Here is an 18,410-nt window from a genome sequence, read left to right on the forward strand (position 1 = left end):
AGGAAGTGGGAAAAGGACAGCACGTGCTCATGTGGGAAAGGAGATGGCAATAGGTGACCTGTTCCACAGAGAGGCCACTTCCTTTCCAGAGAGCAGAAATCCCATTTTGCAGTAACGGAACATAAAGTTTTTTTAAAAAATGGTATTTGTTAAGCACTTACTATGTGCCAGGCACTGTACTAAGCACTGGGGTAGATACAAGCTAATCAGAATGGACACAGTCCATGTCCTAGGTGGGGCTAACAGTTTTCATTCCCAATTTACAGATGAGGTAACTGAGGAACGGAAAAGAAGTGATTCAACCAAGGTCACAGAGCAGATAGGTGTGAAGCAGCATGGCCTAGTGGAAGAGCAGGGGTCTGGGTTCTAATACTGACTCTGCCATTTGCCCGCTGTGTGACCTTCGACAAGTCGCTTAAATTCTCGGGCCCCAGTTTCCATGTCCATGAAATGGGGAAGAATACTGAGCGCCCCACCTGAGACACAGACTGTGTCCAACCTGATTTCCTACCCCAGTGCTTAGTACAGTGCCTGACAAGCAGTAAGTGCTTAAATGCCATAAAAAAAAAGACTATGTTCTATTTGTGCAAATTGGAATTTCTGCCCTTTGGAAAGGAAGCGGCCTCTCTGTGGAACAGGCCACCTATTGCCATCTCCTTTCCCACTTGAGCATGTGATGTCCTTTTCCCACTTCCTCTTGTAGTGCTTTTTTTGATATTTGCCACATTATGTTGTGCTAGTAATTGTTCTTTCTGGCTACAGCTTAGGATAAGTCACTCAACTACTCTAGGCCCCAGCTTCCTTATCTGTAAAATGGAGATTAAATCCTACTCCCTTCCTCAAGCTGTGAACCCCAGGTAGGACAGGGACTGTTCACTCTGAGTATCTTGTGTCTATCCCAGTGCTTAGGACATTGCTTGGGCCATAGTTGGTGTTTAACAAATACCCGTGTTAAAAAAAAAAGTGATGATGCTGATGATATTTGTTAAATACTTACTAAGTGTCACGAGTTTTTCTAAGCGCTGGGGTAGATACAGCCTAATCAGATTGGAAGCAGTCTTTGTCCCACATGGGGCTCACAGTCTTAATCCCCATATTACAGATGAGGTAACTGAAGCCAAGAGAAGTGAAGTGACTTGACCAAAGTCACAGAGCATACAAGTGACAGAACCAGGATTAGAACCCAGGTCCTTCTGACTCCCATTCAATAGTATTTATTGAGCGCTTACTATGTGCAGAGCACTGTACTAAGTGCTTGGGATGAACAAGTTGGCAACAGATAGAGACAGTCCCTGCCGTTTGACGGGCTTACACTCCCAGACCCGTGTTGTATGCACCTGGCCATGCTCTACTCCAGAGCTTAGTACAGTGTCTGGCTCATGCTTAGTAGAGGGCTCTGCACATAGTAAGCACTCAATAAATGCGATTGACTTACAAATACCATAAAAAAATGCCCAAAGGAAAAAGGACCCTGGGTGGAAAGCGCAGAAGCTGCCTAAAATACAATAACCAGCGATATAGGGCAGCCACCTCGCTAAGAGGACACCACAGCTCCGAAGCTCTAGGATTTCTGCCTTTGATTATTCACTAAGGACCCCAGGGAACGGAATCTGAGAACCGTGTTCAAGCTGAACCAAAACGGGGTCACTGCAACTCCAAGTGGAGAACTGTGTGCTTCCCCACCCCTGGGACCAAAAGTACTGCGGGAAAGGCGACAGCAATTGCTAACACACATCCAATCAACAACCAAAGTTCCCCCACCCAAGAGAGGGTTGCAGACCTCCACCTCCCCCCAGGTCCCATCTCCCCCTCCCCTGCCCCACCGAGTCCCCCCGGCTCCTTCAGGTTCTTTACCAGCACTCTCTGCCGAAATGCTGCTGTATGGTGGAGGTGCATCGTTGACCGCTTGTTCCGCCTCGCCAGGCTCCTCCTCGTTCTGCAACTACAAGAAATGGAAATTGGGTAATCCCGACTCAATTCATGCCACACTGGGCCAGCTCTCACTGAGGGAGGTGGCCAGCATCCGTGCGACATACCAGCAGTCATTCTCCTTCCGCAATCACTTTCCCCACAGCCTCGCCGGGAAAACTGAGCTTTTCCCAGGCAGGTTCCAAGTCTGTATTGATAACCTGGGAATTCAGCTAAATCTCTCACCGCTGTCCAGTCTTCGATTAATTCTCTGACCTAATACATTTTTTCTCCTCTTTCTCCCAACCTCAGCGGAGGCTTTGTTTTTAAACCCAGGATGAGATCATTGCCCAATATCCACGACCCTGCCAAACAGCACTACCACAATCAAATATAACTGAAGGCCCAAGAGAGCCTGAAACAAGGTCAATCCACCATTCGTATTTATTGAGTGCTTACTGTGTGCAGGGCACTGTACTAAGCAGTTGGGAGAGTATCGCACAACATTATATCAGACACATTCCCTGCCCACAATGAGCTTACAGTCTAGAGGGGTGACTAGGAATCAGCTAATCGACGAGGGTAAACCACCATCAACCACCTTCTCTCCCTCCCGTTTGATGCCTTTCAAAACCAGAAAGGGAGACATGATGATCTTGTGGAAAGATTGCAAGTCTGGGAGTCAAGAAACCTGGTTCTATTATCAGTTCTGTGACCAGGGGCAAATCAGTTAACCTCACAGACTGTCTCATCTGTAAGATGGGGGTAAAATACCTGCTTCCTCTGTCTCCCTCTTAAACTGTGAACCCCATAAGGGACAGAGATTGTGTCCAGTCTACCAATCTTATATCTGTTCCAAAGTTTAGCACAGTCTGTGGCACCTACTAAGTGTTTAATAAAGCCCATAATTAGATGTAAAGAATCTAATCACAAGGTTAAGCTTCTGATTCCAGATGTTGACGAAAAATTCCCATATTGGAGGTGGATTTGGACAAAATCATCAGACTGCCAATATTTCTGATATAAACCAAAAATTAAGCTAGTCCCAATTAATCAGTGGTATTTATTGAGAGTTTACACTGTGCAGAGCACTGTAATAATAACAAATACTAATACTCCTACTACTAGCAATAATAATAATAATAATGATACTAGCATTTGTTAAGAGCTTACTAGATGCCAAACATTGGGGCAGATACAATATAATCAGGTACCACATGGGGCTCACAGTTTAAGTCAGGGGGGAACGACATGAATTGAATCTCCACTTTGCAGAGGAGAAAACTGAGGCACAGATAAGGTAAATGGCTTGTTCAAGGCCACACAGCAGGTTAGTGGCAGAGCCAAGATTCGGACCCAGGTTATCTATCGGACTCCCAGGCCCATGCTCTTTCCGCTGGGCCACGCTGCTTCCTCTAAATATTTCGTTACTGATTTTCAGTAAAAATAGGGAAGCAGCATGGCCTAGTGAAAAGAGCCCAGGCCTGGGGTTCAGAGGACCTGGTTCTACTCCCAGCTCCACCCCTTGTCTGCTGACCCTGGACAAGTCACTTAACTTCTCAGTGCCTCGGTTACCTCATCTGTAAAATGGGGATTAAGACTGTCAGCCCCACATGAGACAGGGACTGTGTCCAACCTGATTTGCTTGTATCCTCCCCAGCGCTTAGAACAGTGTCTGGCACCTAGTAAGTGCTTAATAAAATACCATTATTAAAAAATAAAAGAACAACGGCACCTGAGAAGAAGACAGCTTATCCTTTGGAAGCCTTGATTTCTCTCCCACCACGGCATTTGTCAGGTTGAAGTCTTTGTAGCTTCCCCCTGCTGTCCATCTTAATTATCTCTCTTAGGTGCCAGCCCAAGGTCTTGGAGATCATAGATTTATTTGGGGCAGGGGGGAGGGGAGTTCTGAAAGACTGCCTTCGGGTGTGGGAACAAGCAATAAACCCCTTTCGTTCCATCTTATTAGACACTTCCAAACTTAATTGCATATATTTTCCAGCCTTGATCAGAGTAAACATCAGTCGATTCTGCATCATTCAAGCATTGAGGAGGCAGCGGGGAAATTCTTCTAAGAAGCAAACACGGCCATAGAATAAAGAAGTCTTGTTTTCATACCTTGGTCTAGCAGTGAGATAGGCTGCCTGTCTCCTAGCAACCTCTAGAACGTGAAATTTAATCATCTCACACCTCCATAATGGAAAGATTTCTTTTCAGAAGAGAGATGCCAACCTCTTCAGAAAACCCCTTGCTTTTTTATTGACTGGCAGAACAAAAGCAGGAGGTGCCGGAGCCGGGAAATACCCATTTCCAAAAGAAACACCCTCACTCACCTCTCCCCACCTAGGCTCCTGAACCCCCAAATCTCCCACCGAACTGTACTGCTATCACATTTCAGCTGAAGGAGTGCTTTGATGATGACAGCACTGAAGAGGATGCCAATCATAATAACAGTGCCGGCCTCTTCGAGCGGCAACGAATAATCCTATCCTGAGGACTCAGAAGCATTCCTCTAATCCTCCTGTTTTTTGTTTTTTGGAGCAGCAGCTCCATCTTGGGCCCAGTGCAAGTCCAGGCCTGGCCCAGGTGGGAGGGTCCAGGCGAGATCAGAGCCTCGGGGCCTTGCCAACCTCCCTGCCCTCTACTTGGAAGCCTTGGGCCTGAGCTCTACAATGCCTTTTTTCTTCCCCATCCTGCCAAGGCATACTCAGGGTGAAGACTGCCCACTGCCACACTTCAGCCAGCACAGGCCACCACCCTAGCCCCGGCTCTCAGCCTCTGGACGGAAATGAGCCCGGGCCTAACCACAGTGGCCTCTACTTTGGGAAGCAGCACAGCGTAGTGGATAGAGCATGAGCCTGGGAGTCAGAAGGCTATCGGTTCATTCACTCAATAGTATTTATTGAGCGCTTACTATGTGCAGAGCACTGTACTAAGCGCTTGGAGTGAACAAGTCGGCAACAGATAGAGACGGTCCCTGCCGTTTGACGGGCTTACAGTCTAATCGGGGGAGACGGACAGACAAGAACAATGGCAATAAACAGCGTCAAGGGGAAGAACATCTCGTAAAAACAATGGCAACTAAATAGAATCGAGGCGATGTACAATTCATTAACAAAATAAATAGGGTAACGAAAATATATACAGTTGAGCGGACGAGTACAGTGCTGAGGGGATGGGAAGGGAGAGGGGGAGGAGCAGAGGGAAATGGGGGGAAAAGACGGTTAAACTGCGGAGAGGTGAAAGGGTTCTAATCCCAGCTCCGCCACTTATCTGCTGTGTGACCTTGGGCCAGTCATTTCACTTCTCTGGGCCCCAATTGCCTCATTTGTAAAAAAGGGATTAAGAATGTGAGCCCCATGCAGGACAGGAATTGTGCCCAACCCGATTTATTGCTTGTATCCACCTCAGTGCTTAGTACAGCATATAGTATGCGCTTAACAAACACCACAATTCTTAATGATTATTCTGGGCTACTGAGAGCCTAGTCTCAACAAACCCAGGGAACTGCTGCCCATCCGCCCCACAGCTGGGCTACCAGTCACGGGGTCTGGGGGCTTCTAGCTCGGCCCAGGCTCGCTTCTGAGCCTGCGCCCTACCAGGCCACGGCTCCAGGGAGCTTCCCCCTCGACCCCACCCACGCTCCACGGTCAAAACAAATGGAGAGACTGGGCTGCAGGGGACTGCCAAAATCCACTCAGTGAGATGTGGTTTATAGCTATTTCAACCCAGTCCCATGGGACTAAGATCCCCCGGGGCTGGACAGAGGAAACTTCCCAATTGCCCCAGGCTGGGAACCAGCTTGCCATCAGCTTGAGTTCCGCTCAAGGCGGAGTGCTCTGAGACAAGCACAGATGGGCCACCCTGTTATTATCCTCAAGCCTTCGACACCTAATCCAATAAGCGACAATGTAAAGAACTGAATGCTTCCAGTTAGGAAATAATCTTTATTGCATCAGTGGAGGAGAAAAGAGCTGGATCAGTGGATAGGCTAACTATTCTTCCGGTTTGATACCAGACAGTCTGGTTTTCCGCTGGCCCGTGTCCTGTCCGGTACAGATTCAGAACTGGATACTTTTGTGACCAGTGTTTTGTTGTTGTTGTTTTTTTAATTTTCAGGGGCATGGGAGAGGAATACCATGGCTCAGGAGTGAGAGTGAGGATGGGAGCCCCCTCCACACCACCAAGGAAGCTCTCTAGGTATCAATGGGTTTCCACAAAGTGAATCATATTATGTCATTACAATATGTTGCATGCCTGACCTTTTTTTATGGTACTCACTAAGCATTTACTGCATGCCAGGCAAAATCGCCATTTTACCGATGAGGTAACTGAGGCATAGAGGAAGTGAAATAGGCTTGCCCAAGGTCACACAGCAGGCAAGTGGCAGAGCTGGGATTAGAACCCAGGTCCTTCTGACTCCCAGGCCCATGCTATATCCACTAGGCCATGCTGCTTCTCTACGTCCAGGGACATCACATAGCTGGGTGTCTACTACACTTCCATGAAGGCCATCTAGGGAAGAAGACAACCTGGCTAACCTTCCTTTTTTTTGGCGGGGAGGAGGAAGCTCCCATCCCCCCATGGCTCTTGGGGCTTTCCCTCCTGAGCTTGGCAGTGTCAATTTTTTTTTCCCCCAGTGGTATATTTAAATGCCGCTACAAACAGAACCTTGTTAAACTAGTCATCTAAAAACAAAATGGAGGCAATAAGAGGTTTCAAAATAACTAAGGTTTGGAAGCACAGGCTGACATTTTGGTGGAAACAAAAAACGGGACAAGAGGGTCAAGGTGTTTACTTCGGGTCCTTACGCTCACCTCTAAAATGAGAACTTCAGGAGAGCAGTAAGCAACTGTCTCACATCGCAGCACCGCTCAGACAAGACTCAAACGGAAATTTCAGGGATGGCCCTGGAAATTCTTACAACAGTAGAATTGTCTAAATATTGTCACCCAAGCGGCTACTGATGTTGACTGAAGCATGGCTTGGGACGAATACCAGAGCTCTCAAGAGTTATTTTCCACTTCTAATTCTGAGGACTGACTTCCTAGGCAGTTACTTGAAAATGCCCCTGAATTTTCATTTACAAGCCAGATTTCTCAATACATTCTACACATAATGAAACCATTTCACATTGCAATTATTTAGAAGGCCCCAGGAGACCATGACTATTGAGGAATGATGGAGAAAAAGTAATTTTACTTTGGCTTTTTAATAGTATTTGTTAAGCGCTTACATTGTGCCAGGCACTGTATTAAGTGCTGGGGTTGAGAATCAGGTTGGACCCAGTCCATGCCTCACATTGGGCTCACAGTCTTAATCCCCCTTTTACAAATGATGCAACTGAAGTCCGGAAAAGAGAAGTGACTTGCCCAAGGTCACACAGCAGACAATTGGTGGAGCCACGATTAGAACCCAGGTCCTCTGACTCCCAGGCCCATGCTCTCTCCACTAGGCCACGTTGCTTCAGAAATGGTGTTCAGAAATGCAGACGCTAGCAGTTAGAGAAGCACACTCAGGATCAAAATCAGTGTGCCTGCTTTTTTAGATGTTTGTGTAGAACACAATACTCCAGCAAAGGTTAAATCTCTAAACTGCAAATATTCGAGATCAGTATTAAATTCTCTGCTTCTCCAACAAAAGTTTATTTGATAATTCACTACATGCTCTCCCTATTTCTTAGACTATGAGGCCTAGACACAGAGATTGTAACCTTTCTGACTATCTTATATCTATCCCAGGGCTTGGCACTTAGTAAATGCTTAATAAATGTCATCATTATTACATTATTACTATTGATAGCTAGAGCTGTTTTTTCCTCTTTAATAAAATACCAGTTAAGGAGTTTTGGTACAAAATTTGAATGGCCTTATAAGTTTCTCTCTCATAAGCAATATATTACAATTCTAAAAATCCATTTCCTGGAAATGTGATGCGTTTGGGGCAGTTTTTAAGTAAATTACGCTTGATATTTTCCTACGGAGAGAGAAGATCTATAGACAACAAAGCCAATAAATGGCTGATTTACCTGAAGGCCCTACAATGATTCACCTTGTCCCAAAACTGGCCCCAAGGATACAGTCTGAACGGTTCTGCCACCATCTCCTTCATGGCCCTGGGCATGCAGCCTCTGGTGACAGTGTGTTAGACAAATTGCCAGGGAAGGAAAGTGAAGCAAGAAGATTGGCAGGGGCAGGGGAAGGAAAGAGAGAGGTCCCGCTAATCGAGGCTCAGACCATCAAACCATCACTAAATGTTGTCGCTCCCATCTTCACAACATCGCTAAAAACCCCGCTTTTCTCAAATACCTCAAACAAAAACTCCTCAACATTGGCTTTGAAGCACTCAATCATCTTGCCCCCTCTCCCTCACCTTGCTACTCTCTTACTACCACCCAGCCTGCACACTTTGCTCCTCTAGTGCTAACCTTCTCACTGTGCCTGGATCTCATCTATCTCACCACCGACCCCTCGCCCACATCCTGCCTCTGGCCTGGAACTCCCTCTCTCCTCAAATCCAACAGATTCATTCAATCGTATTTATTGAGCGCTTACTGTGACAGATACTCTCCCCCCCTTTAAAGCCTTACTGAAGTCACATCTCCTCCAAGAGGCTTACCTCTAGTCCTTCCTTTCCTCTTCTCCCACTCCCTTCTGCTCCCTTTCTTCTTCTCCCCTCCCAACCCCACAGCACTTATGTATTTGAAATTTATTGATTCATATTAATGTCTGTCTCCCCCTCTTGACTGTAAGCTTTCTGTAGGTGGAGAATGTGTCTATTGCTGTACTGTACTCTGCATAGAATAAGCACTCAGTAAATACGACGGAATGAACAAATGAACAAAGATGTCTGAGCCCAGCGGCAATCTGACCTCTTTGGGGCACAGTTCCAAATTGATCAAAAGCCTATTTTTTTAATACAGGATTTAGAAGATGGTCAATGGCCTTCCCCACTTCTGAAGCACCAACTGCCAATTCCAATCCACTCTCCTTCCCTGGCACTTCCTCTGCCACATTGTGACCAGAGGCTGCACGGCCAGGGGCAGGAAGGAAGATGGTGGCAGAATTGTTCAGACCAGACTGTAAGTTCATTGTGGCTAGGGTACATGTCTGTTATAGTGTTATACTGTAGTCTCCCAAGAGTTTAGTACAGTGCTCTACACACAGTAAGCGCTCAATGACTGTACCCAGGGGGCCTGTCTTGGACCAGATGAATCAAGTTCACTGCAGGGGCTTTAAGTACATCGGCCATTTATTGGCTTTCATTTATTAATTCTATCGCATTTACTGAGCATTTACCATGTGCAAAGCACTGTACTAAGCACTTGAGAAAGTACAATACAACAATAAACACATTCCCTGCCCGCATCGAGCTTACAGTCTAGGCTTTGACATCTACATATTTTCCCTCTTTGTAGGAAAATCTTTATCAAGCAGAATTTCCTTCATTATATAATTGCACACCAACAAAGTGTAGTGGGAGGTTAGCAAACACCCTTCCCATCACACATAGAAGGGGAGCGGTGACTGCCCCATACAGGAAAAAGCAGATATTTACAATTCAACGTTCTCCATTAGAAAGCTGCCTAGAAAAACTGGTCTGGGGCTATATCTCAGGAAATAACTTTCAGGTACCCTCTGCTCCCTGACCCTCATGGAGACACTGCCAGAATCAGAAGGGAAAGTGTGACATAAGCGCTCAATAGATAAGACTGACCGACTGACACCGGCTGAAAGCCATCTGCTTTTAGGTCCCCAAAATGTACATCCCAGAGGTCAGTCCTACCAAATCAATGGATGGTATTTACTGAGGGCTTACTGTATGCAGAGCACTGAACTAAGCATTTAGGAGAATAGAATGCATCAGAATTAGCAGACACGTTCCCACCCCATAACGAGCTTACAGTCTAGATTTTCCACTGTTGCCTCCTGAGCTGGCCAGCAGAAGAAAATCAGCATGGTCTAATGGACAGAGAATAGGCCTGGGGGTCAGAAGGAACTGGGATCTAATCCCGGCTCCACCACGTGTCTGCTGTGTTACTTCTCGGTGGCTCAGTTACCTCCATCTGTATAAGGGGGATAAAGATTGTGACCTCCATTTGGGACTGTGTCCAACATGATTTGCTTGTATCCACCCCAGCACTTAGAATGGTGTTTAGCATATAGTAAGGGCTTAACAAATACCACAGTTATTATCATCATTGTTGTAAGAGTCACCATCATGGTCACCCAGTCCTACCTGGGCTGGGCAGTTTCTGAACTAGCCAGATGATGAATTTTTAAGCACACCAGAAACTCCCTCCCCCTGCCCACAGACGAGACGATTCAACCATGACAGTGATAAACATCCTGAGCAAGAGCTTGGCCTAGTGCATAGAGCACAGACCCAGGAGACAGAAGGAACCGGATTCTAATCCCAGTTCCACCACTTGTCTGCTGTGTGACCTTGGGTAAGTGACTTCACTTCTCTGTGCCTCAGTTACCTCATCTATAAGATGGGGATTAAGAGTGTGAGTCCAATGTGGAACAGGGACTGTGTCCAACCTGATTTATTTGTACCAACCCCAGTTCTTACAGTGCCTGGCACATAGTACGCGCTTAACAAATACCATTTAAAAAAAAAGTCCCTGCTAGTGACACCTCTGAAAAACAGGAAGAGTCCCTCCCCCTACACAGCCAGCGAAAGCTCTGTTCTCCAATCTCCCAACACCCAAAAGAAGAGCCCTAAAAGAGTCCTGCCTTAAGCCCTTAGTTGTCCAGCCAGAACCCCAAAAACCATGACCACCGCCTCAAATACAAGATTTCTGGTCATCTTAGCCACAAGACTCTAGCACTTAGTTTCTTGTGGACAGGTAACAAATCTACCAACACTTTACTCTCCCAAGCCCTTAGAACACTGTTCTGCACCACAGTAAGCATTCAATAAATACTACTGGTTGACTGCTATGAAGAGACCATTTCTGGGTCCCATCAAGATTCCAAAGAGTGTTAAAGTAAGACTGGCTGCCGATGCTTGAGGCGCCTATGCGTGTTTTCATCTGAAGGAAAACAGAACCTTTCCAGCGAGCTCTCAAAATAGGATACTTCTCGAGAGAGTTCTTAAAAATTACGATTGGTATGGGTGTTTTCTAGAAGTAAATTCACCAAGACACAAAAAACTCGCGTGATGCTTTATGTGACTTCAAGTCTTGGGTTTTCTTGCTTGAATTAAACACTTAGTCAAATATTCAGTCATCTAGATTGCTATTCACATGGAAATTTTTAAAAAGCAGTTCAATCTAGGTAAAATTAAATGTTGTACTAAGTTTTATCATCATCTAACCTAGCGTCTCCTTTACCCAAAGAAAACAAAATTGAAAATACTGTCTTTAAAAAAAATGACTGGTTTATCGCTCTCTCAGCATCTTAAGAAAGTGCAGGTTCATGTTCTGAATTGCTATTGAACATATTGCCCAAGTGCTGCCATTTTAAGAAGCTGTTAGTGTCAAGATGTCTGATCTGAGGGAGTCTATGTGGGTTATGTATGCACATATATTCATTATCAATCAATGGTTTTTGCTGAGTGCTTATTATGTGCAGAACACTGAACTATGTGCTTGGGAGTGTATAATACGAGTAGGTAGACATGACTCCTGTCCAACACGAGCTTAAAGAGTTAAGCATTACATTAAAATCAATTACAGACATATAGGTACATAAATGCTGTTGTACTATAGTCTCCCAAGTGGTTCCGTACAGTGTTCTGCACAAGTGTCCAATAAATACCTCTGATTGGGAAAAACAACAACAACATTGAATGGGGGTGGGGTGAAAATCAAAATGCCCAAGTATTAAAGACCCAAGTGCCTAGGCAATTCAGAATGGAGGGCAGAATCGGGGAAGGCCTCTTGGAGATGTGATTTTAATAAGGCTTTGAAGGTAAAGAGAGTGGTGGTCTTCTGGATAGGAAGGGGGAGGGAGTTACAGGCCAGAGGTAGGATGTGGGAAAGGGGGTGTCTACGAGACAGATGAGATAGAGTTTCAGTTAGAAGAGTGGTGTTAGAGAGGAGCAGTAGGCAGGTTGGATTGTTGTAGAAGATCGACAAGATAAGGCAGGATGGGAGTGAGCTGAGTGCCTTAAAGGTAAGGATTAGATTAGAAGCTCATTATGGGCAGGGAATGTGCCTACTAATTTGGTTGTATTGGACCGCTTAGTACTTTGCTCTACACAGTAATCAATCAACGGTATTTATTGAACGCTTACTCTGTACAAAGGATGTACTAGACGCTTGGGAGTGTTCAATACAACAGAATTAGCAGACACGTTCCCTACCTGTAACGACTTTACAGTAAAACACTCTATAAATACTCCTGTTTGATTGACTGTGGAGTTTCTGTTGGATGCAGTGATGCATAAGCAGCAAGCACTGGAGCTTTTGAGGAGAGGCAAAATGAGGGCTGAGGAGCTTTTTAGAAAAATGACCCAGGCAGAGTGAAATTTGGACTGCAGAGGAAAGAGCCAGGAACCAGGGAGATCAGGTGAGGAATAAGCAGTCAAGGCGGGTTATGATAAGAGCTTGGATCAGGGTGTTGGCAGTTTGAATGGATAGGTTGAACCAACGGGATTTTGTAGACTGAATATGCAGGTTGAATGAAAGCGATGAGTCAAGGATAAAGCCTAGGTTACAAGCTTGTAAAACAAGCAGGATAGTGGTGTGGTCTACAGTTACAGTAGCATCTGGAAGAGGACAGGGTTTGGATAGGAAGATGAAGAGCTCTGCTTCGGATATGCTTAGTTTGAAGTGTTGGCGGGACATTCAAGTAGAGATGTCCTGAAGGCAAGGGGAACCATCAGACTGCAGAAAGGGAGAGACGTCAGGGCTGGACTGGGAGATTTGGGAATTGTCTGCTTAGAGATGGTAGTTGAAGCTGTGGGAGCAAATGAGTTCTCCAAGGGAGTGGGTGAAGCTGGAGACTCAATCACTAGTATTTATTGAGTGCTTACTTGTGTGCAGAACAATGTTCTAAGTGATTGGGAGAGTACAATATTACAGAGTTGGTAGACAATGTTTCCTACCCACAACAAGCTTACAATCTGGAAGGGGAGACAGACATGACTACAAATAAATTACAGATACATACATAAGTACTGTGGGGCTAAGGGAGGGGTGAATAAAGAGTGCAAATCTAAATGGAAGGACAATGCAGAAGGGAGTGGGAGAACAGTGCTTAGTCAGGGAAGGTCTCTTGGAGGAGATGTGCTGGAGGTGGAGAGAGTGACTGTCTGTAGGATATGAAGAGGGAGGGTGATCCAAGCCAGAGGAGAATAGAAAGAGACCCAGCACTGAGCCATGAGGGATGCCCACAGAGGGCAGGAGGGTGGAAGGAAAAGGGAGAGCCTGCAAAAAAGTCTGAGAAGGAGCAGTCAGAGAGAAAGGAAGAGACCCACGAGAGACCAGTGCCTGTGAAGCCAAGCCTTCTCCTTCCAGGAGAAGGAGGTGACCACAGTGCCAAAGAAAGCTGAGAGGTCAAGAAGGATTACCCTTCTGCTCCTTCTCTGTATTTAAGGAGTATCAACTCTGCAAAGCGCTGTATTAGGACCTTGGAAGCACACAGGTCCAAGAGAGTTCCTGCCGTTGAAGAGCGTACAGTCCAATGGAAAAGGCAAGCGGATCCAAATTGCTGACTCACAATAGGAACAAGAGAGCGCAAATAACTCCTAAATCTTTATGGTCTCTAGACTGTAAGCTTGTCGTGGGTAGGGAACATATCTACTAACTCTGTTATATTGTACTCTCCCAAGCCCTTAGTCAGTGCTCTGCACACAGTAAGCGCTCAATAAATACGATCGGTTGAAAAAAGGAAGCAAACTACTACCTGAAGTAAACAGATATTAACATGACTATTTTGACTGATTAATAGGATGGCATGGCCAGGAGGCCGGGGGGAAGCGGAGGAAGAAAGGGTCATCAGAGATGGCCACCTGAAATAAAATGGCTTTTTAGGAGGGCTTTAAAGGTGGCCAGGGGCAAGAAAGTTCCAGAATGGGAGAAAGGAATACTCAATGGGCCAGTGACAGGAGAGTCACGGAAAAAGTGTAGATAAGGAAGTTATCTTGAGAGGAGCCAGGAGTAGGTTTAGGAAGGAAAATGAGGAGTTCAGTTTTTCCCATAGTGAGTTTAATGTGTTGGATTGACAGACATCTCTGGGAAGAATGTCCTGGAGGCAGGAGGAAAGGTGAGGGATGTAAAGAAGCCGAGGGTCGAGGCGGGTGAAATAGATCTGGGATTGGGTGGGGGGGGAACAGTGTGGTTGATGAGATGAAAGGATAAAGGATGGCACCAGAGCAGGTAAATTTATAGCCACAGAAGTCAGCCTGGTTTTTTTGGTTTGTTGTTTTTTTGTTTTGCTTTAATTTGTGAAATGCTCAGTCACAGGAAGGAGACTGTGGGCTGATCCAGGGCTAAGAGCCATTCAAGATGTAAGGACATGGAGGATCAGGGAAGGCAACAAAGTTGGCAATAGAAAGGGGCTGACCTTATCCAGAAACCTAGTGGAGAGCAGTGTAGCCTAGTGGAAAGAGCATGGATCTGGAAGTCAGAAGGACCTGGGTTCTAATCCCAGCCCCAACCATTCATCTGCTGTGTAACCTTGGGAAGTCACTTCACTTCCCAGTGCTTGTTACCTCATCTATGAAATGGGAATTAAGACTGTGAGCTCCACGTGGGGCATGGACTGTGTCCAACCTTAGTTTTTGTCTACCCCAGTCCCTTAGAAGAGACACTGGCACATAGCAAGTGCTTAACATACATAAATTTCTTTTTTTTTTTTAAGTGATGGGCCCTGAGCGGGGGCAGACAACAGAAAACGGGAATTGCAATTCATTCCATCGTACTTATTGAGCGCTTACTGTGTGCAGACCACTGTACTAAGCACTTGGGAGAGTACAATGTAACAATAAACAGATTCCCTGCCCTCAATGAGCTTACAGTCTTGAATGGCAGAGGTGGGTGATGGAGGCTTCAAATGGGGTGATCATGACTAATGGAAGCATCCAAATCATCTGGACATCTTTTGGGGAGAGAGGAGCAACCTGACTCTTCCACCTTTCCCATGAGCTGAGGGGAATGAGAGAAGGCGAGACTTTCCCAGGAGAGGGGCAGGGGAGGCAGTGTCAACAGGAGAGAGCAAGTGAGGACGTAGATCTAAGTGAGCAGTATAAACTTCACTGTCCTTTTCCCACAATTTGCCCATGTCTTTGCCCTAGTTTGCCTCTCTCTCCCATGCCTCCATCTTCCAGTCCTAGCACCCACTGGCCTGTGAAAGGGAAGAGGAGGGGGAAGGGCTATTCCCAGGAAGAGAGGATCTAAAGTGAGGGGAATTCAGGACGAAAGAAGCCTCTGGAGAGAAGTATTCCCAGATGAGAGGATCTCCGAGGCATAGGAGAATGAGGGGAGAGAGAGGAATTTGCCAACCCAGGGATCACCCGTGCATTCACCCTCTGTAGCTCCTAATTCTGCCTTCTGTCTCTGACAAAAGCAAGATGGCAGGCCTCATCTAGACTCTGTCGGAGGCAGAGCCATAATGGCGAGTGAGGGAGTCTTTCTGAGCTAGCAGTGGAAGGCAGAAGGTATTGAGAATTCTCAGTACCTGGTTGGATTATTAATTCCTGGTGGTCTACAGGGGAACCCTCTGAGTTTTTCCTCTTTGGAGAGCCAAAAAACAGGGGTCTTATAAAAAGGACACCTTTGGCTCACATAAATACAGTCCCTTTGACAATTAGAATCACCAGAAGGCTTTTTTTGCAATGAGTCTGTTCCAAGTCCCCTAAAGTCATGCACATCCTTGCTTCAGAAGGGGAGCACTTTCATAATTACATTCTGAGTTTCATATATGCTCCTTTTTTCAACAGTGTTCTCAAAAAGGAAAATGGAGGGGTGACTTATGTGTCGTTCACTCTTTAAAATACACAAGATTTGTTCTGTCTCCAGGCCATCTTCCCAGTTGCAGATAAGGAAACTAATTCTGATATTCCAGGGGTTTTCAAGAAGCACAATACCGCTTGTGTCAAATAATTTGGGGGCTAGTCACAACCCCACCCACTAACACATTTCCCACTTCTGCTACCATTGCAGAAATACAATTTTTCCTAATTTCCACTCCATTGGTAACCGCATGCGGCATCCTCTTCCCCAGTGCCTTCCACGTCGTTGTACTCCCCATTTGATTATCCCAGCCCCGGGAATCACAAAATCCCCAAGGAAGAGGACAGAGACCATCTCTACCCAGACCCAAGAATGGCACAAAATGATAGGAGGGGGGAAGAAGTTAAGGCACCAAAGGCAGAATCTGAGCTCCATTTTAAAATAAAATAAAATTGATTCCTAGAAAGTCCTGACTTTCCAAAGTCACTAAAGCTGCTTGCTGAGCAAACTGGAACACTGATGATTAGAAACAGACATCCTAGAAAGGCAGACCGTTTCAAGAGGGCTTATAGAGTAGGATCTTATATCAGGTGTTCCTTTTTAAACCGATGGCTTCGGGCCAGATAAAAGGGCTCCCAGGCTAGCTGAACATTTGAGATCAGAAGATAATGGCATGATGAAAAAAGGGTTCACAGGACCCCAGAACAAACATCAACATTACAGGCAGGAAAAAAAAGGCAGAACAACAAAGAGGGAATTTTCTCTTATGATATCCGAGGTGGAAAACTGGGGAGAAAAATAAGGATGGCATTTCAAGACTAGCCACCTGAAATCATTTCAGATTCTGAGCTAAAAATAGGTCACAACTAAATTTTTCTAACCTGCACCCCAGCAGAACTCTATAAACCCCAGATCACACTTGGCATCAAGTAATGCCTATAAAAACAATGTCAGAGAAGCAGTCTGGCCTAGTGAAAAGAGCACAGGTCCTGGAAATCAGAGGACCCGGGTTCTAATCCACGCTTTGCCACTTGTCTGATGTGTGACCTTGGGTAAGTCACTTTCCTTCTCTGTGCCTCAGTTCCATCATTTACAAAGTGGGGCTTAAGACTGTGAGCCCCACGTGGGACATTGACTGTGTCCAACCTGATAAACTTGTATCTATCACAAGCACTTAGTACATGCCTGGTACATAGTACACACTTAACATATGCCACTGAAAAGGCAAAAAAAACCCACCAACATTTCTTCTAAATCATGGAAGTTATGCTTAAACGCGTTACTGCTTTAGATAAGCCCATCACCTAAAATTCAACATACAGCTTATGAACCGAACAGAAAGAACTGATGCGGTAAAAAGAATGAATCACCCCGTCTGGCTCTGCAGAACATAACTGTGATGGTGCTAGGTAGGCTTTTTCTGCCTAATGGTGCCTACATCTGCTCCCATATTTTCTAGATTTTCTGCTCGAGGTGAGGAAGGTCGGGTTCAGAAAGCCAAGAAGAATTCTACAGAACAATTTGCAGAGGGACATGGAATGGGCAAAAAAAAACCACCAAAAAAAAAACCAAACTGCTCGCTTCCTGGTATTTCCATTTCTTTTGTCACAAAAGGTCTTTCAATTTCCAGCGCTAACTGCGCCCCATATCTGATAGGACTGTTCAGATGGGGAATTTTTATAGTTAGGTGATTAAAAGAACAATGCCACGTATTTCACTTAATATTTTTGGTTTAAAGATTACATTTCTGAATTGTAGCAAAATCCCATTCCTAAAGATTTTCAATCTGGATGCTGGCACCATCTGCCTTTTAGATTAGATGCATAAAGAAGCAGCATGGCCTACTGGAAAGAGTCCGGGCCTGGGATTCAGAAGGACCTAGGTTCTAATCCCGGACTGCCACTCATCTCCTGTGTGACCTTAGGCATGTTGCTTATCTTCTCTGGGCCTCAATTATCTCATCTGTAAAATGGGAATGAGGTCCATGAGGTCCATGTGGGTCAGAGACGGTTTCCAACCTGATTAGCCTGTATCTACCCAGCACTTAGTACAGTACCTGGAAAACAGTAAATGCTTAACAAATAGCATTAAAAAAAATATTCAGGATTCCTTGAGGGTTAAAAATAACTCTTGCCTCAGTTGAACTTACCCAAGCATTTAGCCCAGTACTTCACACTAAGTGGACTCTCAATAAACACCACTGATGGACTGAGAATAGCGTGTTTCGATTCCTCATCAGATTTGTACATTACCAACCATGTAAAATGGCTGTCTACCTCTTTGCCTAGAAAATACAGAATTTCAACAACCTATGGGGATGACCACAGGCTCTCCAATATTTGTGAATGCTATTTGGAAGTCAAAATCACTTCCCAAGAACAGTAGGCTCCAGTCCTTTTTTTGCAACATCCCACAGATAAAAAATCTTAAGTATATTAACGGCAGCCTAGGAATCCATTTTGCAGAAATAGTTTTAATGTTTTCATATTCACCTTTACACATGATCCAATCTGGAATAAACATTTTCTCTTAAAATGTAGATTTCAACTGATGGAGAATTACAAAAAAAAAAGGGGGGAGTCCCTTTAACATGCCATAA

General features: G+C 45.3%; 1 protein-coding gene across 3 annotated transcripts in view; it reads right to left on the reverse strand.

Annotated features, from left to right (window-relative positions):
- Nucleotides 1–18,410, reverse strand: part of NDFIP1 (Nedd4 family interacting protein 1) — a 51,505-nt gene that overhangs the window by 21,825 nt on the left and 11,270 nt on the right. For all 3 annotated transcript variants that reach the window (XM_029051399.2, XM_029051398.1, XM_029051400.1), the window contains exon 2: nucleotides 1,855–1,942. In XM_029051399.2, coding sequence (XP_028907232.1) covers nucleotides 1,855–1,942 — 88 coding nt within the window. The remainder of the gene's footprint in view (nucleotides 1–1,854; nucleotides 1,943–18,410) is intronic.

The sequence above is a fragment of the Ornithorhynchus anatinus genome, chromosome X1, assembly GCF_004115215.2.
Source record: "Ornithorhynchus anatinus isolate Pmale09 chromosome X1, mOrnAna1.pri.v4, whole genome shotgun sequence".
In the NCBI taxonomy this organism is placed as follows: Eukaryota; Metazoa; Chordata; class Mammalia; order Monotremata; family Ornithorhynchidae; genus Ornithorhynchus; species Ornithorhynchus anatinus.